This window comes from Cervus canadensis, chromosome 8 (assembly GCF_019320065.1).
Source record: "Cervus canadensis isolate Bull #8, Minnesota chromosome 8, ASM1932006v1, whole genome shotgun sequence".
NCBI lineage: Eukaryota > Metazoa > Chordata > Mammalia > Artiodactyla > Cervidae > Cervus > Cervus canadensis.
In genome coordinates this window covers 34967907-34994143 of record NC_057393.1, presented here as the reverse complement: position 1 = coordinate 34994143, position 26237 = coordinate 34967907, and the positions used below count along the sequence as shown (strand labels likewise).

The following is a 26237-nucleotide window of genomic DNA, read 5'->3' as shown; positions in this document are numbered from 1 at the left end:
CCTCCTTCAGAGTATCTTTCCAACCCAGGAATCAAACCTGCATTTCTGATGTCTCCTGCATTGGCAGGTGGGTTCTTTAACATTATTGCCACCAGAGAAGCCCGTCAAGTGTATATATATGTATATATGTGTGTATATATATACTTTTTTTACATTGTCTTCCATTATAGGTTATTATAAGACCTCATTGGTTTTTTTAGTCTGAAAACAATTGAATCTCAATGCTCTCTTAATTAACTCTTTGATGCTGCAGTGATGCACCACGTTTAGTTCCTATAATATTCTTGTGTTGCAACAAGCAGACAGCAATGACTGATGATTTTGTGTTCTGTATCTAAACCACCCCCCCCAAAGGTGATTTTGGTTCTATAAAGAAAAGCTGTATATGTTCAGTTTATAGTTCTTGCCAGTGTCTCGTGGTTTTCCATGCAAATTAACTTATCAGAAAACATCAAGCATGACCCTGAGAAGCACTTGATAGTTGTTGCCTTGATAGTTAAGAATCTCATAAAAAATATTAGCAATATGAGCAACAATTGAGTGCTTACTGTGCTTCATGCCTAATCAACATTACCAAGTCAGACTTTTATGATAATACCACAAGGAGGTGGTATTATGATAATACCACAAGGGCTTTTTAGCTTCCTTTATACTTAAGGGAGAATCCCATGAACAGAATAGCCTGGCGGGCTACAGCCTGTGGGGTTGCAAAGAGTTGGACATGACTGAGCGACCTAACACATACTTAAGGGAACAGGTCTCAGGAGCTGAGATCTTGGGTAAACTAACGTATCTGGGGAGAAGCAGAACCCAAGCTTGCAGTGCAATGTGCTATATCCTTTGCCGTTGTTATTCCAGTTCACTTTCCCTCATGGGGACAGAGTTTTAATATTTTTACATCAGTGGTCATTAAAATTTTTTTGAGAAAAAATTAGTCCCAAGTTGCTTTTTCTCTCAAGGGGCTGTACTTGCATTTGAGGGCAAATAGGCAAATGTTGCTCAAGTCAAGTGAATATTTTCATCACAATGTTAAGAGAAAGTCATTGGAACAAATCTGAGGTCACACGCTCTCCCACCAATGAACTCTAGCCCTGAGCGTTGTTTGAAATGAGAAAATGTTAATGTCCTCCCTGGAGCCTGTATTTGATATAATATTAGGGGAAAGCTTTCAGTTATATTTATTTCTCTTGGTATAATCCCAAGAAGATGTCAGTTTCCATTATGAAAATTGCAGGTGTAAAAAATATTATCTTCTGTTTGCTACAGCAGAGCCAGTCCAAGAACCCTTTGGAGAAATTCATGCCCCAAGCCAACTGGAATTTCTGATGCCTAAATTTTTTGTGTGTGACCAGCCTAGGCTGAAGTGGTGTCCAAGAAGGATGCTCCTAGGTTAGTTTTTTTAGCTGCCATTGGCATAATCCACTTTGCTACCTCCTGGCTCTGAGTGTTCCTCCAAAACTCTGCATGCAAGGAACCTTCCCATTCCTCGGCAGATTCCCACTTCTTAATGCTTTTTTCCCACCGTGTCCTCTGCAGCTCAATCTCCTGTTTTATTAAAGTTTCTCAAGTTTATCATTGATTTTTACTTCAATGAAAGGGAATAATCTGACCCGCACAGTTTTGATTGTTGCTTTTAGATGTCTTTAGCTTATTACTCATGGTCTTTCACCCTGGGTGAATTCTCTGTGGTTCCTTGGACTTTAAGGAAGACATAGGTACATTCCCCTTGACCATGACAACAGTGCCCTTCTTTAGAACCACAGAACCTTTCATGGAGGTTTCTGTAGATTATGCACTAACACCTCCCAGGCCTGGGCTCCTTTCTGCCTCAGGGCCTTTGCACATGCTGGCTTCCTCTGCCTGGGGCATATGCTTCTACCTACTACATCCTGGTACCCAGTAGTTGATTTCAGTTCATGTCCTCAAGGAAACCTTCCCCAAAACACACCCGTTCTCCTGCCCATATCAATCATGAGTTTATTTCATAAATCTGTCTCTACCATAAGACTGGACATGGTATTGGGCCAGAGACCACATATTTCAGTGCAATAAGTATTTGTGCAGTGAGTGGACAAAGAAGGGCTGTACATATTCTGGATTTCAGGAGAAGTGGCTCCTCTGCTTTTAAACTTTTTTTCTGGACCAATATTTTTTCTAAAATGTGCATCTTTCTTCACATCACTCATCTGCCTTTTCACTGTGCTGATCTACTGGCCTTCACACTGGGCCTCTTCAGGGCATCCTGGTTCCCATTCTGGGCCCAGCCAGCCCTCTCAAAAACTGACTTAAATAGATATTTTATTTTCTGTTGTTCCTTCTCAGTATCAATAAGGTTGTTTTAGATATGGTTTATTTGCTTGTGTTTATTTACATTTCAAGCACACAGAAAAGCACAGAGAGGCTGATGGCAAACAGCCATGTACCCATTGCCCAGAGTTGCAAATGTCAACTTTTGTAGTGTTTGCCTCAAATTTTTTTAAAAGAGACAAAATGTTACAGAGGCCTGTATAGACCCTATTCCCCACTCTCTCCTCCTTCCTCAGAGGTAACACTGTGTGCACAGTTGTCAGTCCAGTCATTTGAAAATCTGTAAGTGGACTAGAATAGACAACTTGACATTTTGGCTAGCCTTATTAATGGTAAATATTATCTTATTCTCATTTTCATTAATATTTCCCTGATTATGGGTAAGGTTGAACATTTTTCATATTTATTAGCTGCATCTAAGAACAGTTCCTTCCATTTATCTGTTTGGTTGTTCCATTTATCTTTTTCCTGTTGGTTTGTAAGTTTTCTTGTGTAGTTAGATTACTCCTTTGCCTATTATATATGTTACACTTACCTTCTTCTAGCCCATAACTTGTCTTTTATCTTTGTTTACATTATCATACATTTTATAGAAATTTTAGATTTTAATATGATTCAGCTAACATTTCCTGTATGTTTTCTACTTTTTTTAAATTAAGAAACCATTTTCTACTCTGTGACTGTAAAGGTATTCTCCTCAAAATGTTTTTAATGCTTTGCTTTTCACAGTTGGAACTTTCATTCATCTGGATTTTACTGTTGTTGTAATTAGATAGAAATGTAATTTATTTTTACCAAGCCTTCACATACAGTTGGGTATACGTCTTCTGGGAGGGGAGGAGAAGGAAAGATTTATTGCTTGTAGCAAGTAAGGAGAATACTGGGGAATCTTTCCTAAAATAGTGTCTCTTATAATGGCACATTTCTTCCTTTGCCATTTTTATTCTTCTTATTTACTTTTCTTGTCTCATTACACTGCCTAGTTTTCTAGTCCATTATTAAAGGGATCTGTCATTAGCCCTATACTAAATTTCATTTAATTTGACTACACTAGTAGTCATTAATGTAGGTGTTATCTCATCTGTGTAGATGAAGGAATTGGAGCAGACAAGTAACCTTTCCAGAATCATACAGCTAGTAAGGAAATAATAGAGTCAGAGTTGAGACCCAGGTTTGAGCAACTACAAAGTTGAACTACTTATACTACCTTTTGCTCACAAATGACTTAGGAAAAAGATAGCCCCTTTTACCTTCCCTGATCTTGCCCTGAACCTCTATGTCCAAAGAGGAAAGAACATTTTATTGAAGTGATGCCGTAAAAGCACTTCTCGTGTGTCTGAACAAAACCAATAGACTTTGTTTAGTTTAGACCTGCCAAAAGCAGATTAAAGAACCATATATGTATGAAACAGTTCTTATTCCAGATGGTATAAACATTCACTCAGGTAATAAAAATCACATCTTGATGGAACTTCAGAAATGAGAAGTAGATCTTCATAGTAAGTTAACATTTTCAGGAATATTGTCGAGTAACTCAAGTTTCCTTCCTCCCTTCCTTTCTCCTTTCCTTCCTCCCTTCCTTCCCAGCTTCCATCCATGAAAGATCTGAGGCAACTTAGAAAGATCTACCCAAAACAAGGTAAAATTAAAAGATAAGGAAGTCAGAGCCAAGAAGAAATAGATACAGCAAAATAAAAATGAGTTCTAGTCTTAGTGTCATTTGCAGGAGTGTGGCCACAACATAGCCCAAAGCTTCCTAGCAACTAAAATAAAGAAAACCTATCCAGCTACACTATTCACAGGGGGCATGGGATCAAAATAGAATCATTGCCAAAGGGATACACAGTTTTTCCTAATTCAGAGAGAGGGGAGCTTCTGCCATGACCTTCACATAGGGGCCCTGTGTGGTGGTGTGAGCAGTGCTTACCAGCATCTTCTTGGTAATGAGAAAGTGAGCCTCACTTGGACCTGGTTCCCATACTTGACCCTGAGCCCCTTGAAAGGGCAGGGACCATATTTATTTTATTCTACATTACATAACAGAGTCCAGACCCCACCTGTTATGTAGTAGGTGCTCATAAAATATTTTTTCATTGAGTGAATATTACTTGTTCAGTTCAGTTCAGTCACTCAGTCATGTCCAACTCTTTGCAACCCCATGGACTGCAGCATGCCAGGCCTCCCTGTCCGTCACCAATTCCCGGAGCTTACTCAAACTCATGTCAGTTGAGTCAGTGATGCCATCTAGCCATCTCATCCTCTGTCATCCCCTTCTCCTCCTGCCCCCAATCCCTCCCAGCATCAGGGTCTTTTCCAATGAGTCAGCTCTTCCAATCAGGTGGCCAGAGTATTGGAGTTTCAGCTTCAACATCAGTCCTTCCAATGAATATTCAGGACTGATTTCCTTTAGGATGGACTGGTTGGATCTCTTTGCAGTTCAAGGGACTCTCAGGAGTCTTCTCCAACACCACAGTTCAAAAGCATCAATTCTTCAGCACTCAGCCTTCCTTATGGTCCAACCCTAACATTCATACATAACTACTGGAAAAACCATAGCTTTGACTAGACAGACCTTTGTGGGCAAAGTAACGTCTCTGCTTTTTAATATGCTGTCAGTTGGTCATAGCTATTCTTCCAAGGAGCAAGCATCTTTTAATTTCATGGATGCAGTCACTATAGGCAGTGATTTTGGAGCCCAAGAAAAGAAACTCTCTCACTGTTTCCATCGTTTCCCGAACTATTTGTCATAAAGTGATGGGACCAGACGCCATGATCTTAGTTTTCTGAATGTTGAGTTTTAAGCCAACTTTTTCACTCTCCTCTTTCACTTTCATCAAGAGGGTCTTTAGTTTTTCTTCGCTTTCTGCCGTAAGGGTGGTGTCATCTGCATATCTGAGGCTATTGATATTTCTCCCGGCAATCTTGATTCCAGCTTGTGCTTCATCCAGTCCAGCATTTCACATGATGTACTCTCCATATAAGTTAAATAAGCAGGGTGAAAATATACAGCCTTGACGTACTCCTGTCTCAATTTGGAACCAGTCTGTTGTTCCATGTCCACTTCTAACTATTGCTTCTTGACCTGCATACATATTTCTTAGGAGGCAGGTCAGGTGGTCTGGTATTCCCATCGCTTTAAGAATTTTCCACAGTTTGTTGTGATCCATACAGTTATAGGCTTTGACATAGTCAATAAAGCAGAAGTAGATGTTTTTCTGGAACTCTCTTGCTTTTTTGACAACGGATGTTGGCAATTTGATCTGTGGCTCCTCTGCCTTTTCTAAAGCCAGCTTGAACATCTGGAAGTTCATGGTTCATGTACTGTTGAAGCCTGGCTTGGAGAATTTTTCAGCATTACTTTGCTAATGTGTGAGATGAGTGCAATTGTGTGGTAATTTGAGCATTCTTTGGCATTGCCTTTCTTTGGGATTGGAATGAAAACTGAAATATTATTTGTAATATTTATCAATAAAAGCAAATAGCTCAATACAAAAATCAGTTGTATTTCTTTACACTAGCAATGAACAATTCCAAAATGAAGTTAAGAAGAACTTGATGTTCTTAAAGAGAAGTTAAGAACAATTCCAGTTACAATATCATCCAAAAGAATAAAATGCTTAGGAATAAATTTAACAAAAGAGGTATAAGACTTAGACACTGAAAACTGCAGAAAATCATTGAAAAGCCAAAGGCAAAACATTGGAGAAAATTTATAAAAAGCAATTTTATGAGAAGTAAAAATATTTATGTTTTAGGTATGTAGCTTTCTGATGATTTGATTTGATCAAAGACTATAATTTAAAATTTTAAGAGGAATAGGTGAGCTGAACATACTTTTGGTGATTCTTCATGATTACTTTTTGCATCCAAGCTCCTAGTAAGAAGGAATAGCAGAGAACTAGAGTTTACTTCTTGGTCAAGATCTGAAAGTAAATGTTATATATTGTCAATAAAAGATGCTGGTAAGAACTTCAATGTCGTTTAGTTGCTGAGTCATGTCTGACTCTTTCGTGATCCCATGGACTGTAGCCTACCAGCCTCCTCTGTCCATGGGATTTCCCAGGCAAGAATACTGGAGTGTGTTGCCATTTTCTCCTCCAGAGTATCTTCGCAGTCCAGGGATTGAACCCATGTCTCCTGCATTGGCAGGTAGATTCTTTATCACTGAGCCATCAGGGAAGCCCACTAAGAACATAGATGAGCTCATAATACATATACGGTACCATAATTGTTTTGTAAATGAGAAAAGTTTGTATTAGGTAAAATGAAATCAGGATGTACAAAGAAAGTGGGAAACTGCCTCAAATGTTTAGCATCTAATTTATATTGAGGACATTTATATTACTAATTTCAATTAGTAATCTGTGTGTATATATATATACACATATATATATGTATGTTTTAAAACACACGTCTGCTGTCATTAGTAATTATCACTGAGCCCATAATGTGTACCTGACACTTTTGTAAACAGCTTTCTTGACATTATCTCATGTAATGCCCATGACTCTATAAAGGAGACTCCAGTGTAATGTCTCCTGTTATAGAAGAGGAAATGGAGATCTAGAGGGGTTAGGCCACTTGCCTGGGTCACACAAAAGCATGTGACAATCCCGGTAACCACACCAAAACCTGTGCCCCCAGCCACCCTGCCATATTGCCCCACTTATTCCTTGCTCAATGATAGCAAACACCAGTTTCCTGTGGTTGGCTAGAAGTGAATGTCCCTTTCAGGTATAGCCTGTGGATGTACCTTGGGGGTCTTGTTTTGCTGTTGTCCTCAGGATGCTACAATTAAAGAATTGTCCAGATTTTAAGACTGTCTTTCCAAAGAGTCTGTTGGAATTTTAGGATACCAACTACAGTTTATACGACATTTGCCAAGTTTTGGGCTCAGAAATTTCATTGTACATTGTAAAGTAATTATACTCCAATAAAAAATTAAAAATAAAAGAAAAAAGAAACTTCATTGCTCAGACAGAGGCCTGGACATAAACATGATTGCCAAACTTTGTTCCTGCCTCACAAGGATAAGTTTGTAGATAAGACCTTGGGCTCTAGTCAACAGGATCAATTCATGTTCTGTTTCAACAATAGAACCTTCCACATGGTGTTGCTGAAAGTAAGGTTGTCACTTAGGGCACTTAGCACACCTTGGGGCACCTAGAAAGCTTTTAAGAACGGTAGCTGCTAAAACACACAGCCTTTTAAGAGGACTTCGGTGTGAGCAGTGCATCTCAGCAACCAGCAGACCCAGCCTGCAGTTTAGAGCCGAGAGCGGCTCTGGACTGCTGACTCCTGAGGCCACCTGGAAACTGGCCAGCCCGGACTTTGAAAATTTAAACATTTTCAAATTTATTTTTAACCAAACTTAAAGAAAAGGGATTCCCACAGTGTGAAGGAGGCTGCTGCAGCTTTGCCATTTCCCACAGGGAAAGGGACCCAGGGAGACTTCCTTTTGTTGGTGAAAGAAATGAAGGCGAGGGCGAGAGTTCGAGGTCAGGAAGAAGCCGTGGACTGGGAGCTTGAATCTGGGTTCTCGGCCAGCTGTCCCTGGAGCTCCCCAACTGCTCTTTCTATGGCTATAAAAGCAGCGGGCTGGACTGCAGGCCCTTCCAGTGTTGACATTCTGTGAAACCATAAACGCCTCTTTGGAGCTACAATTTAATGGGAGCCCTCAGCTTTTATGGTGGGGTCCTTGTAAGTTGGGGCCCTTGGAAAGATGTTTCTGTATCGTTCAGTCGAGTCCTGGGGAAGGCATTGTCCTTTTTGTTACCCAGTGCCCTATATCCCAGCTTGTAAATTCCTCTGGAAATTTGGAGCCAGAAAAAAGGTTGTTTTTCAGCTTAAACTCTTACAGTTTTTTCTGATTGGATGACATCTGTGATACCCCCTCAGTGTGTTTCTCTTATTGTTCCGTTTGCCAAGAAGCTCAGAGCTAAAGGCAGTGGTTAGCAATAGTGGCTTCCCTCAGACAGCTCAGGCCTCTGAATCCTTCTTAGAACTGATACTATTGTTGTTGTTTAATTTTATTTACTTTAAAAAGCCCACCAGATCCTTTTGTGGCATCAAGTAGGGCATAAAACATTAGTGTAGGATGACACAGTAAATAGAAATACATGACTACTTTTCCCCACCTCCAACTGTGTCCATCAGCTGCTTCCTTCCCCACTCCCAGCAAGTCGGAAACAGCAACAACTGACACGTAATAGAACCTACCTGGGACCTCGTATTCTTCTAAGTCCTTTGTGTGTATTTTCTCATTCAACAACCTTGTGTTTGGGGATACTGTTATTTTCTTTATTTAAAGATGAGGGTAGTGAGGGGACTTCCCTGGCAGTCCAGTGGTTAAGATTTTGTGATGCCAATGCAGGGGCCATGGTTTCAATCCCTAGGTGGAAAACTGAGATACCACAGGCCGTGTGGCCTATAAAAATAAATAAGAAAGAAAGAAAAAAGATGAAAAAAAGTGAGCCACTGAAAGGTTAAATATCCAGGCGAGGTCTTGCCATCCCTTTCCTTCACTAGTGATGGATAGTCAGGCCAAGGGGTCACATTAGACCCAAAGAATTCCTCTGGCCCTGAGAGTCCCAGTGGCCTAGAGGCCTTGGCTTATTTATGTGGATGATTAGTAAGCCAATTACAGACAGCAGAAAGGGAGAATTGAAGCCTGGGGAAACCTCTCTCATTTCCAACTTCCCTGAGGTCTATTCCAAACTCCAGTTGGTCCTCTCTATTTGATGAACTCCATGGAGTCTCAGAGATGTCAACCCATTTTTTGGAGTGTGTATGGAGTTGGGCTGTGGTTGGGGGACGGTTCCTTGGACATTCCAGTTTCCCCCAGACTTAGATCTGGTAGGAGGCCAGCATGGCTGTTGGGCACAGAGGTTCACTGCCTCCCCTAATGGGGCGGTGGATGCCTTCCCTAGTGTTGCCAGACTTCCAGAGTGGGCACTCAGTCAGGGCATGTGGCCACAGGCCCTGAACAGGTCCTGCAGGGAGGCTTCTTTAGCACCTGCTTCTCACTCCTCTTCACACTGAATGCAGGAAAAGCTATGGGTAGGGACAGGGTGGGAAATTGGGGCTTCCTTGGTGACCCAATTGGTAAAGAATCTGCCTGCAATGCCAGAGACTAGGGTCTGATCCCTGGGTTGGGAAGATACCCTGGAATAGGAAATGGTAACCCCACTACCATATTCTTGCCTGGAGAATCCCATGGACAGAGGAGCCTGGCTGGCTACAGTCCATGCAGTTGCAAGAGTTGAGTGACTAAACCACCACAGGCTCACCATCCAGGACCTGGCATGGTAGACAGACTAGGTAAGAACAGTCCTAGTTTGGCCATTGAGCTCAGTTTGGAAATGTGTCCACAGTCAATATGTGGATGTCTGAGTGTGACCAAATAATAAGACAGTTTTTAGAAGTAAATAATCCACACTTTGTACTTTCGAATGCATCTCTCATTTAGTCAGTCTACAAACACTGGTTGAGCCTACCCCGGTGCCAACTGCTCTGTCAGATGCTGGGACACGGACAGGCAAGCTCTTCTGGGCTGCTGGTGGGGATCAAGTGATTCTGCAGGCTATGCCTCTGCTGTGGTCATGTTCTCTGCCTCGGAAGCCTTGTCTTCTGGAACCGCTTTGGGCAGCTCTGCCTTTAATCTGGAGATGGTATCATTGCTCGAAACATTTTTGGAACTCCCCTTTAGGAATTGCCTTCCGAGCTAGTCGGGGCCACACAGGAAAATCCATCTCACTATTTTATAGCCACACCTAGCTTGTGACCAAAAAAGGTATTACCCAGCTTGATGACCCACTTATTCCCCAGACTTGGCTCTGATTGACTTGCCTGTGAACCAAAATTGCATCCACCCTCTAAGGATGGATATTTACCACCAATGAACATATTAGCAGTAATTTGGGTAATTTTGAAATAACACCTCACTTGCCCCAGACTCCCGTGGTCCTGTGCCTCAGTTGTAACACTTAGCCTGGTCACCCTTGTGGTGGAAAAACCTTCTGCCTCTACTTCCCCCATCAGGCTGGGAGATTTGGAGGGCAGAACCATATGTCCATAACCTCTGCAGTGTCCAGCATGCATTTTGATGTTCAAAAATGTATATTTACCAAAATGCAGCATACAGGTTCTGACAGAAGTTTCCAATAAAGCATTCCAGAATTGTTGCAAGTGACAAGAGTGTTGTTGGATCAATGGGCAGTGTAGTGGACATGGAATGCATAGGCTCTGGAGTCTATCAGGCCTGACTCCAATCCCTACTTGTCCCCTTTACCAGCAGTGTGGCTGGCCCTACACAAATTCATTCCCTCTGAGCCTTTATTTCTGCAGCTGTGGAATGGCGATAATGATACTGCCTTCTAGGGGCTTTTATCAGGACAAGTGAGAATGTTCATGTAATGCTCTAAGCATAAAGCCTCTTGTGTAGTACAGTAATTCAATAAATGAGAGTGGTTCTTTTACTATTATTATTATTGCTGTGTCATTGTTGTGTTGGAGTGAATTCTCATTTGGATGCATAAATTCTGATTTTTTAAAAAAATAACGTCTCACCTAGCACTCCCATCCTTTAAAATTGTATGTTGTAGAGATTTCATGCTGAAATGTAGTTGCTAGAACCCAACTAAGTCCAAGCTCCTAATTTTTCAGAGCTCAGAAAGGGGAGTGGGTTGACTGAGGTCACGCTGGTTAATGGCAGTACTGGATCAGGCCAGAGATCCTTTTATGTGACATTTGATTCTTGCCCCCTACATTTGGAGGTTTTCCACCTTCCTTCCAAGGGTCTGGCAAGTAGGCTAGGGGCTCTGGGGCCTGCCATTCTTGGGCGGCAGCAGCCAAGGATTTGGCTTATACCTTTGGGGGACTGTAAACACATGCTTCCCATGCATTTGAGTAGTAACAGTTTGTCACTTTGCAGAGCACAGAGCATACTTGTGATGGTGTGGTTGTGTAGCTGGTGAAGCCGGCAGGAGCAGTGGGCTGGTAGTCAAGGAGCACACCAGACACACCTGGTGCCATCACTTAGGTACCAGGTTTGAGCTTCAGCTTCTTCATCTGCAGAACCTGAATGGTAATAAGTATCTGCCACATAGTGTTGTTGTGAGGGTTCAATGAGGTTTACATGTAATGTGCTTAGCACAGTTGTGTGGCACATGATAATTACTTTTAAAATTTCACATTATGATCGGTTAAACACATCCAAACTGAAACAGTCTACCTCTGGCATCCCCACCAGTCACAAGCCAATCTCTGATCAGTCTTGAAACTTTACCTGGGCTCTCTTGCAAGTGGGCTCTATTGACAAACCACTTCCCCTCCCCTTCCCCCTTTTCATCCAGCATCATGCCTCTCAAACTTTCCCATCCCAACCTGATCAGGGAAGACCATAAGATGCTAAAGTAACCAATAGCAGTTGTCCATCAGGAATGGTGTTGGGAACCCCTGAACTTTCTTGTTCACCAAAAGTCATGAGACTTCCCTGGAGGTCCAGTGGTTAGCTTCCAATGCAAGAGGCTCAGGTTTGATCCCTGGCCGAGGAACTAAGAGCCCAGGTGCTGCACACTGTGGCCAAAAAAATAATTTTTAAAAAATTATGGAAAAACAATGGACTTCTGGCTTAAATAAACAGTACTTTTCTTGGAAGATGCCTTTCCTTTGAATGCATTTGCACCTGTGAGAGGCTCTGGTCTCCTGCAGCATGGCAGGCTTCCACATCCCTGGATTGATGCCTTCTACCATTGCCACCTTGATACCAGGTTCTTTGCACACGAATGCACTGGGTTCTGTCTGCTCCTTTTTTTTTTTTTCAACTAAAACTTTAAGTAATTGAAAAGTTCTGAATTTCTGTTTGGAAAGCATGATGATACTCAGTAAGACCAGAACAATCCAAATAATCCTAAATTTACAGAGACTAGATTCATAAAACCCCAGGGTAATTTTTTTTTCCCCCATCTAGAAAAATCGTATTTCATAGCAGTTCTTACAATGCCCTGACTCTGGATGGGGGCCCTCCCTTGATTCTAGATATTACATCATTTCATTTCGGCTAATGTAAACACTCATCACCCCGCATGTAACAGGATTTTTAGTACAGTTTGAGATTGGGCTTCACTCAGTGGGTCGTTGCAATGATTAATGGTTTCAGAAGGAAGTGCAGCAGGAAGAAGCTTTGCGGGAATGGAAGAGGTGAGGGAGCTCCATGTGAGATTCTGCAAAAGGATTAAGATTTGGCACCGGGCTTGGTTTCTGTGCAGTCTCTTAGGCAGAGAGCCTCAGGAGAGGGAAGCAGGCTGTCAGCTGGGGCTTTGCACGCTCTCAGCCTGCCTTGAGGGTTGCTTGGTTCTTCCCTCTCTCTGCAGTACCCAATTTTACCTTATTAAAGGATGGATGTGGATGCTGAAGCCTTAAAGAAGACCAGGTAAGGGTTCCTGTTGTCCATGAAGTCCCCCGATGTTCTTAATGCATGAAATCTGGGGACTGTTCCTTTTCTCACACCGCTGTGCAGTGTTAGCCAAAACACAATTCCTCTGAGACATTTCACAGAGAGGATCAGGGAAGTTTCTTCCCTAGTTAAAGACGTTTCTAAAATGTTTTAACCCAAAATACTGAACAGTTAGAGATGCAAGTTTCTCTTCCTTTGAAGACATAGCTTTAAGATTATTGCTGTGCATTTTAATTTACAAGATTTTGAAAGGAATCCTGAGGGTGTATTAGATATTTGTTTTCCTTCCTTTTATAATGGCCTGTGGTGTGTTATGTCTGTATCAACATCTAGTTTAATGAAAACTGATTCATGATATTCTTCAGAATACTAGCTTTTGAATAAGTTGATCTTCCTTTTGCAGATTTGATTTTCTTTTTAATCTTTTGGCTTTTGCGAATACGATTGTGGTAAGGAATAGGCTTAGTATAACTAATTTTAAAGTATACTTAAGAGTTCAGTGCAGTCATGTTTGATAGCATCCCTGGTTGAAATGAGCTACATGTTTTTTAATGCTTTAAATATACCTTATTGAAAAAGTTTTTCCATGTCAGTGTCCATAGTTTATCCGTGTGGTTAAGCTGTTTATTCACCAACATTGAGAACATGTTGGACCTTTGATAAGATTAGTTCAAGAAATAACCGAAAGAGTAGTTTCCTGCTCACCACCAACTCAATTCCAAATTCTGTTCCTTTACTTTAAAAAAAAAAAAAAATTCTGGGGTTAAAAATAACCCAGAATAAAACTTGAAAACTGTTTTGTTTCTCTGTATTTGGCTAACTTCATTGCAAAGTACTGTGTTTAAGGAATTCAAGCTATGAAGACTACTCTTGAAATGGCTCACATAACTCTATCTCTGAATTTCTACAACCCCTTTCAAGAGCATACGATGTTTTATGAGTGTTATTGGGATTCAAGTTTTCAATTAAGTTTTTATGCTTTCTACCCCCTCCCCCGTAGATGGATGAAAATAACATGAGAAATCATGTCAATTTCCTGACACAAGCTCATTTTTCTTGCGTCCAAAGTAGTGTAGAGTTGTCAAAGTGAGAATAGGGGGCATTTGACACTCCTCTTTACCCTAAGAGTGTGGGCGTCTTCATAGGAGCGAATGCCTGGTGCTTGTTGTGGCAGAAACATAGACACAGGAACTGTTTTTTAAAAATATTTATTTTTTATTGAGGTATAGTTGATTTATAATGTTGTGTTAGTTTCAGCTGTACAGTAAAGTGATTCGCTTATATACACTTTTTCAAATTATTTTTCCACGTGTATTGTTACAAAATATTGACTATAGGAACTCTTGGTCTCTATGATTTATTGAAAATGAAATGTTTTTGTTCAATGTAGAGGACTCTGACCCTGTAGCAGGGAGGTCTCTATACCCAATTGTTCCTGCCCTTTTTGCTTGATAAGCCCTTTTAGTTCACGTAGTCCCTGTTTCTTCCTTTGGGAGACAAACTGGCAGGAGAATCTCTAGCATTTTGTATTGCTTTAACCGAGCACTGCATCCACTGTGTTTCTCTTAGTGGGATGGCTAATAATAAAGCAGGTTTATGGCTCAATTTGAGAAGGTGTGAGAGCAGCTGTAATCTTTAGGAAAAAAAGAATCATGCCGAGGATTAAACACACAAACTCTTTAATTGTATTGTGTTCATTCTCTTCTGGTTATTAGAGAATCTAGACATGCTATTGTTACAAATACTTTTCATAATTGAGTTTAAAAAAAATCATGCTGTATAGTTGGAAATGGTTAACCCTGATGTTGTCCTGACTTGACTTACGGTCATATTGCTGTCTTCTTAAGGGATAACTTTAGTCCTCTAATATTTTTAGAAATATTAAACAAAATATATTTTGTTATATTTTTGTCAAGAAACAAAATATAATTTTGTCAACGTATTACTTTATCATCATTCTACCTTCTTCCTCCTTATCTGTCATGTAGGATAGAGGGGAAATTGTCCAGGTAAACACTTGGAGAATAATTACTAGGAACCTCCTAGGATGTTGCCATGAATTGTCCTTTCCATCCTGGTGTGCTGTTGATAAAGCTTCCATTTATTTGTTGTTTTTTTATTTTTATTGAAATAGTAAGGCATTCTCATGAAAAAATGTAAGCAATACCGTAAAAACAACAAAAAGTCTCCGCCGTGGAACCCAGACTCCCATTTCTCCTCTAGGCCATGTTGAGAATTCTTTAAAGCAGCCAACAGTGCTTTCAAGCCATGCTTCTCAAAACACCTGCAGTGTTGCTACCGGATAAAACACAGCTTCCTGGGCTCCCCCCCCGGAGATGCTGAATCTAGGAGACTAGAGTTGGGCCCCCAAATGTGCATTTCTAGCCGTTTCCCAGGTGATGCTGCCACCTGCCAAGACAGCACTTTGATGTGTGCTGGCTTCAAGTGAAGGTCTCCTTCTGTGTCCATTTTTCACTTTCTCTTTTCTAGTTTTCAGAATGGTTGCAGTTGCAATGAATAGCCCACACTATCCCTTTGGGAGAGAACCATGGTGGCAGATAAAATCACATACCTGTAATCAGCATTGGGGTAGAGAGAAGGGTAGTGATAGCGGCAGATATTCTGTGTGAATGGCTGCAATGTGTGAAGGGCATTGCTCTGTGGGTGGGCTGCTGTGAGTTCCAGGCTCGATTACAATCTGAAACAATCATCAGTTAAAGTGAGCACAGCAGCCGCCACCAAAAATCTCTTTTTATTGGTTGGGATTTTGAAAACATTCACTGTAATTATACACACACACACACACACACACACACACACACACCCTCGAAAAATGACCCATCTCTGCCCCTGCTCATCTCTGCTTCCCTACAAGTATTGCCACATCTCTCTGTCCTCTGGCATGTGCCCTGTTCGGCACAGAAGAATCCAGGTCACACTTTGGTGTTGGGCAGAGTGTTTCCCGTGACACCAGCCCGGGTTATGAACAGGTTTGTTCTCATTGATGTGTTGGCTCAAGCCATTTTATTGGGGACCTTTTGTGCCGCACACTGCTGGGCTCTGAGATACAACAGTGGGCTGGACAGACAGTCCCTGCCTTTTTGAGGCTTTAGATATTGTAGAGATTCTTGGGGAAGGAGGTGAGTAACCCAGGATGGGGATGGAGAAGGGGAGGAAGGGAAGACTAGGACACATAGGTGCTTAGTGATAACTGGGTATACGGATGGAGCCCTTCCAGTCCATGTTCAGTTGGCTTAGATGGTTTCTTGGTGCAGGTCATAGTATTAGGAGGACCAGGAGATACCCTGGAGGGAGAAATATAGTTCTTGCCCTCAAGGAGTTTGCTGTTCAAGGTGATACAACTCTAACAGTCCAGTGTGGTACACTGATAAAGAGCTTTCCCATACATGGGGACCCACCCCCCACAGACAGTGTTATGTGGTTGGATAATAAAATATAAGCAGCTGTCTCTGGCGCCCACTTCTGCCATTTCTTAAAGGAGCTATTGCTACAAGAAGAACAAAAAGGTAAAACACCTACTGTGTTTCATTTCATGTTCATTTCACACCCTGACTTGCTTGGCCACTGGGTGCCAATTGAATTCAAAGTGCTGAGACATCCACATGCTTCCACATGCTCACCTGCAACATGAAGATGTACAGAGAAGCATCAGGTATATGTGTGTGTGCTGGACAGGGTAGGGGTTTTACCAGAAACTATGTCTGTTCAATGATTTCTCCATTGAGGTAGCTAGCTAGCTTAGGAATCCAGTGGGGTTTGCAGATCACATCCAGGAGGAAAGAACTGTGGCAACCACTGCAGGCTTAGGCAGGTGCAAGACACAGGGAAGCCTTGGGGCATTCCAGAACTATTTAGCAATGGTTGGCAAATGGAGTCATGGCCCCCTGGCACTAATCGAGTGAAGACCATCTGGTGAAAATGATGAAATAGAGATAGGAAATCAGTTGGCTGGAAGCTGTCCCATGCATGCCCTGTGAGTTACATGCCAAACTCTCCTTTTTGGTTCCAGCACCATACAACAGCGAGGTTCTAAAGTCTAATTTGGGAAGCTGAGAAGGAAGCTGAAGATCAGAAACTTTTGTGATCATTGCTGAGCCATAGTCATGATAGATAAATAGACAGATAGCTGTAGTACAGACCATCCATGAAACAGGTGGATTTTGAAGGTCCTAATAAAAGCATAATGCAGGGCTGTTGAATTTCTTAGAAACCAAAGGCTTTCATGAGACATCTGGCAAAGAAGGGTAGGAAACTAGGGTCATGAAACAGGTTTCCAGAGCAGTGGAGAAATCCAAGGAGCCTTAGCATAAAAATGCCATCAGGAAATGCCTAGTGGGTGGAAATAGCCAACAGTTAATGAAAATATGGCAGTAGAAAGGAGTTATGGGCCACCTGACAAGGATAATGAGATTGAGCTGGAGACTGGAGTAGGACTGGCCGAGCTAAAAAAAATTGGGCCAATTAGTAATAATGAGGGTGTTTACTTGCTTGTAGATTGGCAAAATACCTCCCCGGGATAAATTAGGACAAATGATCATTTCCTGTGCTAATGATTTTACAGAAGAAAAGGAAGACAAGCACCGTAGAAGGTGCAGGAAGCATCTGTGTGTGAACACTGTGATTCAATGATCCTAACAAGTTTAAGATTATGGGTCTGGTGCAAGGATGGAAAACCAAGATAATGTATACGTAAAAGGAGAAATGAGAAAAATGTGAATAGTGATTATGAAAATATATCTTAAACCTCAAGAATCTTGCCAACTAATTTTTTAAAAACATTGCCAACACCTATGGGGAAGCATAAAGTATGACAAGATTCATAAAACCATTTAGTAGGTTGGGTTGAGAACTAGCTTCCTTTTCTTACCTCACCTTCTTTGACGAAGACAATAAGAATAAATAACCATTTGTTAAACACTTATTGTGTGCCAGGCATCGGGCAAAACTCTCTGCGTACCTTCCTCCATTTGACTCACAGCCCTCCTTGTGTGTGCTAGGTCGCTTCGATCGTGTCTCTTTGTGACACTATGGACTGTAGCCTGCCAGGCTCCTCTATCTATCCATGGGATTCTCTAGGCAAGAATACTGGAGTGGGTTGCCACTTCCTTCTCCAGGGGATCTTTCTGACCCAGGGATCGAACACATGTCTCTTACGTCTCCTGCATCGGCAGGTGAGTTCTTTACCACCAGCACCATCTGGGAAACTGGCCCCCCTCAATAGGCCTAGGGGTTGGAATAATAACCTCTATTTACAGATGCAGCTCAAAGAGGATTGCTCAAGGCAAGACATATTCCTAAGAAATAGATATCTTCAGGAAAAATAGGAAGTTGATTGAAAGAACAGAGAAACCCACCTGGGAAGCCCATGAAAAAGATCCACCTATAATTTAAGGGGCATCTGTAAGAAACAGACATTAAAGCAAAAATAAGAAGGCCTTTTAAAGTAACTGGAGTGAAGGAGCCAGCCAGAGAACCGGTAGAACCTTTGTAGATTACCGGAAAACTCCTTCGGATGTATGAAAGGAAGCCAGCAGGCATAATAAATTATTTGCCTTGATCTTTTCAGAAAAAATATATCAAACTGAATAACACTCTTAAATCATCTTTAGAAGCAGAGGTACTAGATCAAGTAGTGGTGGATGCACAGAATGTTCTAGACCAGTTGACAAACTGGATGTGGATAAATAACCAAGACAACTCGGCATTCATCCAAGAATTCTAAAGGAATTCAAAGGTGAAATTATGGGGCTGATGGTTAAAGCAACTAATCTTTAGCTTCAAAAACCCAGCAATCCCCTAAGCCTTTGTTGTCCGGAAAAGATGTCTGGCTCTACTACTTCATTTGAAAATAAATTATCATAGATATATGTAAAATATGAAATATGATAAATCAAATCAGAAAATAAAGACAGCAGTGATTTTTGAATTCCCAAACCCTGATGTCACAGTTCTGAAAGCTTTGTGAACATTTCATTCTTGAAATTGCCAGAATTACCCAGTCCCTTACGATCTTGTAAAATAAGCTTATAATTATTCATGTGAACTCAGTAGCTAAAGCAGAAAGAAACAAATGGGCAGTGACTCAGGGTTTTGAGAAAGTATTCATCATACAGTTCTGCTTCATTTAAGGAGGAGAAGATTCCTGCAGCCTCGGAAACGGACGCTCACTGTCCATTAATTAAATAGAAGGCATTCGCAGGATTTGGAAACTAATCAGCTTTTGAGCCCCTAACTGCACAGTCCAGCTGCCCGATTTGCCTGGTGGTCTGGCCCTGCTCCCAGCTGGCTCAGGCCTTCTCCCCTTTTTCATGGTCTTGACTTCGTCTAGCGTTGCTCGCTGAGAAGTCCAGATGCCCTGTTCTTTGCTGTGCTGCAGGTATTATAGCTCTAGTTTTCTAGGATATATGCTAAATTGCTTCTGTCGTGTCCAACTCTGCAACCCTATGGACTGTAGCCTGCCAGGCTCCTCTGTCCATGGGATTCTCCAGGCAAGAATACTGAAATGGGTTGCCATTTCCTTCTCCAGGGGATTTTCCTGACCCAGGGATCAAACCCAAGTCTCTTGCATCCCCTGCATTGGCAGGCAAGTTCTTTACCACTAGCGCCACCTGGGAACCCTCTCTAATGTATAGAGCAGGAGTAAAATGGGCCTGGTGTGGGGATGGTCCTGGCCAGAGTCAAAACATAGTCAGAAGTTGTACTAGGTTAGAAGTTGTACTAGGTGAGGCCCATATAGGGATTTGATCAGGGTCAAAGCAAGCAGCAGTAAACAAGAGATGGAAGCTGGGGTGAAAGTCATTCAGTCATTTAACAGGTCTTTTTTGAGTACAATGTGCCAGGCATGGTACTGAGGATTTGAATTAGACAACCACTGTGAGAAAGATAATCAAGTAAACAGTCACACTAGAGCAGAGCAGAGTCTCTCAACCTTGGTATGGGTGACATTTGGGGCTGGACAGTTCTTTGTTGGGAGGATGGTCCTGTGCATTGCAGGATGCTTAGCAGCATTAGATGCCAGAAGCATCCGGTCACACGCACAGTCTTAACCAGAATGGTTTGCAGATATTGCCACATGTCCTCTGGGAGGTGGAATCATCCCTGCTGAGGATCTATGCAGTAATGTAGGATAAGGAAGAACAGTGATCTCAGGAACTCCTGCTCAGTCCCCTTAGCCCAGATCTGGCGGGGAGGGAGGTTTCCTGGAGGAAATCATATCAGGAGGAGACTTGGCAGGGGGAGTAGCCCTCAGGTGAAGGTTTAGAGAAGTAGGGTCAGGAAGGGGAGAGCTGCAGGCTGAGGGAAAAGCCAGGTCTGGATTCCAGAGGGAGGAAGTCCTAGGCCAGCTGAGTGGTTATTCATGGGTGGCGGTGTCTGTTGTTTGGTGGTAAGTCATGTCCAACTCTTCGCAAGCAACTCTTTGTGACCCCGTGGACTGTAGCACGCTAGGCTTCCCTGTCCTTCACCATTTCCTGGAGCTTGCTCAATCTCATGTTCATTGAGTCAGTGATGCCATCCAACTATTTCATCCTCTGTCACTCCCTTATCATCCTACCCTCAATCTTTCCCAGCGTCAGGATCTTTTCCAGTGAGTTGGCTCTGCACATCAGGTGGCCAAAGCATTGGAGCTTTAGCCTCAGCATCAGTCCTTCCAGTGAATACCAGAGGGAGGAAGTCCTAGGTCAGTTAGGTGGTTACTCATGGGTGGTAGACACTCCTTTAAGTGCATTTATCATTGCCCAAGAGGCAGCGTTTCACACACCAGGTCCAACAGCAGGGCTGTGCTGTGGCCCAGCTTGCGTGCCATTAATACAGGCTAATCAGGGTCTTCTTAGGCTGCAAGGCAGATCTGTAACTTGAAGGATCTCCAGGTCAAAAAGTGAGGCTGTCATCTTGAACTGTTCTCAGGGGCTTCCTGTGATTCAGATTCATCCTTATTCAGACCATCATGTCATTGCTTCAGTCAGAGATTGCTAGTTCTCTTCACTCTTCCAGCTGTCTTGGCTATTGCTCCTATGGGCAACATGGAATGATGCTGAAGAGGCCAGGACCAGAATTAAGGAGACCTACGTTCTAAATACCTCTGTCTTTCACTTGCTGTTTGACCTTCATTGTGCTGCTTATCCAGCTGACTCATTTGCAGAATGATGTTCCTAGAGACAACCTAGCTGGTTGTCTCTACTGGTTGCCCTGGGTTTGGAATAACAATGTCTGTAAAGACAGACTGAAAAGTTACTAATCTACTACTGTCAAAAGGTACTGTGTCGGCACTAGGAGGGACAAATTACCATTGAGTTGACTCATATTAATAATAGGAACTTAACGTGTGAGTATTGGACAAGGGAATGAAAGAAACTCCCATCAGGAGGTGAGTTCAGAGAAGAACTTCATATCAGCAAGTCTGGTTTCCCTGTCAGGCAAACAGCTGCGACATATAATAAAGAGGACTCTCTCTGAACACTCAGCTAACACAGCGTGTCAGGCACAAAGCATTATGGCTTCTATATAAGAAAGTACTGAGAAGATTACACCTGACCAGATCCCACTGATGACCCAGCTACCTCCCCACTGGAGAGATGATGAAGATCAGAAGCATTGGTTACCAGATTAAATTTACATGTAGGCAGTGGTAAAGCTCAGACTGTTTGACTCTTCAAAGTCTGTTTACACTGTGTATGTGGGAAAAGGGAAACCCTAGAATACTTTTTATTGGTTATGCAAATAAGGTCTCCCAACAAAGATTCTTGAAGGATTAGTTATCATGGACTTGGGGAATACTATATATATATATATATATATATATATATAAACATATATTTATTTAAATATATATGTATATATATAAACATATATTTATTTAAATATATATGTATATATATAAACATATACTTATTTAAATATATATGTATATATAAACATATTTATTTAAATATATATGTATATATAAACATATTTATTTAAATATATATAAATAAATTTGTGCCATTTGTTTTTTTTATTTTTATTTTTTGCCATGCCATGTGGCATGTGGGATATTAGTTCCCAGATCAGGGATCAAACCCATGCCCCCTGTGGTGAGAGGGTAAGGTTCCCAGACCAGGGATCAAACCCATGCCTCCTGTGTGAAAGCGTTAGGTAAGGCCCTAACCATTGGACCACCAGGGAAATCCTGGGGGATACTGTATTGACAAGATGAGGACCTCTGCTGGGGAGAGTACTTCATATATGGTGGGAAAAGTGACATCAATGATGTTTTTCACTGTATTTGTTCATTAATGAGTCCATTCATTCAACCAGTATTTACTGAGCACTCACAACTGTGTGCCAAGCACTGGGCTAAGTGGTAGACCAACAAGCCTCTGCCTGATGGAGCTTCCAGGCTTCCTATAACCAGACTTATTCTGAAATAGCTGGAGAAGGCATACAGGGAGCTGTTTGAAGCAATAAGATGGAGCTCAGCCATAAGAACTCCTGAGAGAGCTATGTCCACTAACACAGTAGAGTTACAAGGGTGTAACAGACGAGTTTCAAAATGCCGTTTCTGAGAGCATCAAGCTTGGCAGCCTATAATTTTAGAAAATTCAGCTGTTTGCACAGAAGGGAGAAGGGTCAGAGAAAGGAGGCCTGCCAGGAGGTTGCTGCAACAATCCAAGTGTGAGGTGTCTAAAGCCAGGGCTAAAGCAGTCAGAGTGGAGAAGAAGGGTGTCTGTCTGAGTCATGTTCCAAAGTATCACTGGCTGCCTGGTTTAAGGAGGAAGAGAGGGAAAGAGGCAAAGGTGACGCTGAGGTTTCTAGCCAGAACAGTGACATATCTCTTGTGTGACTGTGAATCAAATTCATTTGGGCCTGGTTACTTTGCTCTGCTTACTTGCTTGAGTAAGAAGTTTATTCTCAGTATCTGGAAGAATTGAGAGTGGGGCCATTTGGTCTAAAATTGTGAAGTCACTTTTCCTTGGGCTTTAGACTGCCCTGGGGACTCTTTCCCACTTTCAGTGCTCAGCGCCTAGGTCCCTGCAGGTGGGGAGGTTGTAAAGGTCACTAACATGTTGGTGTGCGTTAATCATGTCTGCTCTGCCCTCATGCTGCATGCACGCCTCCAGCCAAGGTAACGATCGGTTTCAAGACTGGTGCTCAACAGTTAGCTTAGAGGGAGGGTGTCCAGGGCACTGGTGGGGACACTGCATGTGGGAAGGTTCCTCATCTGGAGGTTCAGGTGGACTTCCTGGAGGAAGCACCTAGAGAATGAACGTTGACTTGGCCAGAGTTACCAGGAAGAGGAAATAGCGTTTACAAAAACCTGGAAGTAAGAGAGAGAGGAATGAGCGGGTGATAAGACTTGGGATGCCTGGAAGGAGCTGTTTCTGCTGAGTGGCCAGGCTCCTCCCTTCTTTCCAGAGAGAAATGCAGGCCCAGGCCTCATTTACCAATGAGAGGTGGCCTGTGACAGGCTGGGGGGTAGAAGGAGCTCTTCCTCGGAGGCTGTGGTCTGCTTCCTATCTCCTGAGTGACTGTGTGACCCCCACAGAGTGGATCTAGGGGCCCTCAGTGCTTTCGTGAATGAAGTGAGGACTCCTGAGTGCCTGTCAGTGCCTCAGTTCTGAGGCTCTCTGAAATTATTTTTAAAGCTGAGGAAAAAAAAAAAAAAATCAAGCAACTACTGAAAACAGATTTCAGTCCTTATTAGGTTGCAGAATGGGAACAGAAACATAACCTGATATTGAGAAAGAATTCAAAGAACCATTTGAGAAGAAGCATCTTTGATATTGAGTAGATAAAGGCTCTGTGGCAATTCAAGTCAGTCCTGAACTTGAATTACCAAAAAGCACAAGATGAATCACAGGAGAAATCTGAGGAAGGAGAGAAAAATGCTCCTCAGAAACAAGTGGGCATTTGAGAAAAGGGACTGGGCACCTCCTCCCCCACCTGCTGCCAGGTGGGGTGAGTTTCTTGGTAAATATGGTGGCCATGGGCTGGCACAGAAGATGTTCAGGGTGACGAGGGCCACAGACCTGCGTCAGAGAGTTTGAGCTCCCAGGAGGGGCCACCCGTATCTGCCTGGAAGCTGTGGGGCACAGATGCTAGATGCTAGATGGGTAGGGCCTTCGAGACCAGAGGCTTTGTGGAACTGGGTGCCAGCTGAGCTGGGCAGGCCCAGCATCTGACATGTAGTGGTGTGTGTGTGGTAGGATGCGTTTGTGGGGGTGTGTGCTTGGAGTTGCCCAGGGACCTCTGAGGCCACGGGTCAGAATCCCTGAGGAAACCGGACAAGTGGGCCTGGCAGCTGACCATTTATCTGCCCTCCCTGCTGAGAAGTCACATTCTGACAAGGAGTCCAGCGAAGAAGAGGAGAATAGGTTTCTTCTACAACAGCGTCACAATATGAGCCAGGTAGAGTCAGGCGTCCTCATCATCATTTCTTCAACTTCATCTTCACAACAGCAGCAGCAGCCGTAATGTGCCGAACATTAAGCTAAGTTTGTTATCGACATTTTTCAAGCCTCACAACAACCCAGCAAATAGGTCTTATTTTTATCATCCCCATTTTATCCATTTTTCCTCCAGTGAGGCAATGGAACCTTAAGGAGGTTGAGCCTCAAAACTAGTGATGTGCAGACATGAGGATTCACATACATTTTCCTCCTTCTCTTCTGTGAGACACAATATGAATTTTTTCCAGTCCAAATCAGTTGTACCAATGTGCCATGTTCCCAGGAAAGAAATAATAATAAGCAAGGTTGTTTATAGATTTTATTTTAATAATTTAAAAAAATGATGTATTTGCATTCCTATAATTTGCATTTCTTTGATAATCAGTGAAGAGTACAATGTTTATACTATTTATCCTCCTGAGAGAATTGTCTTCCTTTTTTTTTTTTTGTCCATTGCTAGCTCTCTCATATCACAGATGAAGACAGCATAACCTGGAGAGTTTAAGTGACCTGTCCAAGGTCACACAGCTAGTTATTGGAAGGACCAAGGCCAGAACTTACCCACGGGCTCTCTTGATTGCTCTCTGCCCCATTGCCCTGGGCTGAGCTCCCAAGGCCCCCATCCTGCCACCTCAGTGGGGGAGGGTACTTGAAACTTCACTCTTTGCAGGGGCTGTCCCAGGGGGAGAGAAAACAGGAAGACAGCTCCTTGAAAAAAGCATCCTGACATGAAGTCCTTTCTACAAAGAGCCCTGGAATCTCTTCTGATGAGCAACAGGCCAACCTCTCAGACATTAAAAGCTAGTTTGTTTGGGGGGGAAAAAAAGGTACAAAGAAGAAAAACAGCGGAGGAGGTAGATAGCACATATTTAAAGAATTCTCACTGGAGATTTTAAAAGCAAATATAAAAACCAGCTAATAAACTGCCCATCACAACCGAAAGATGAACCCACCTGAGATCTCCCTGAGGCAGTTGGGACAAGAACAGCTATTCTGTGAAACCTGCTGTTTAAAGAGCACTGGCTGCCAGGCGCCATGCTGAGTGCTTCCGGAGGATTCTCACTTATGCCTCATGAGCACGTGATAAGATAGATACTGGTATTAGTATTACCGCCATTTTATAGATAGGCAAACAGGCTTTGAGAGGTTCAGATTTTTTTTCAAGGTCACACGATAAGAAGTGGCGAAGTTGGGGCTTGTACTGTGGCCTGAATCCAAGGTTTGCTCTTAATTGCTTATGCTACCAGATACCCTGAGGTCTTGTCTTAACCAGTGAGTGGCAGCAGTCCTCTGGCTGGCATGCGTGGGGACAGTCCTTATGAAGACAAATTATCCCAACCACTTTGAATAATGGTCTAGAAAACAGCACCCCAAAGACCAGGTTTTTCAAGACCGTTATTCAGTTTCAGTAATGGAGGCTCAAGACATTTCATTGTAGGTAACAGCTCAAAGCGTTGGAGCTGAGATGACCCAGACTCAAGCATTGAGGCATCTTGTCTCACCTGAGCTCTTAAAGTGAAGTGAAGTCGCTCAGTCGTGTCCGACTCTTTTCAACCCCGTGGACTGTAGCCTACCAGGCTCCTCCATCCATGGGATTCTCCAGGCAAGAATGCTGGAGTGGGTTACCATTTCCTTCTCCAGGGTATCTTCCAAACCCTGGGATCGAACCCGGGTCTCCCGCATTGGAGGCAGTCGCTTTAACCTCTGAGCCACCAGGGCTCTTACCCTTCCCCCATCGTGTGTGTGTGTGTGTGTGTGTGTGTACACACACACACGTACACATGCACTCACACAGTCACTTATACACCAGAACAGCTAAGAATAAATAGGTTCAAATAGCTTAAGCAAACAGTTGGCTGAAATGACAGGCTCTGAAGCTGACGGGCACTATGCCAAGGCATTCTAATTTCATCTCCACAACAAACTCACATCTCTCTTTTAAAGAGATGTGTCATTTTGATTTCAGCAGTCGAGGCAGGAGGTTTTTCAACGTGAATTCCTCACAGCCCTTCCTAAATAAAATGAAG

General features: G+C 42.6%; 1 protein-coding gene across 6 annotated transcripts in view; it reads left to right on the top strand.

Annotated features, from left to right (window-relative positions):
• Positions 1-26237, top strand: part of PLCE1 (phospholipase C epsilon 1) — a 360038-nt gene that overhangs the window by 116357 nt on the left and 217444 nt on the right. The window contains exon 1 of one of the 6 annotated variants that reach the window (XM_043475948.1): positions 12403-12507. The exons of the other annotated variants lie outside the window; for them this stretch is intronic. Coding sequence (XP_043331883.1) covers positions 12457-12507 — 51 coding nt within the window. The 5' untranslated portion in view covers positions 12403-12456. Of the gene's footprint in view, positions 1-12402; positions 12508-26237 lie in introns of those variants that run through there. 6 annotated transcript variants of the gene reach the window in all.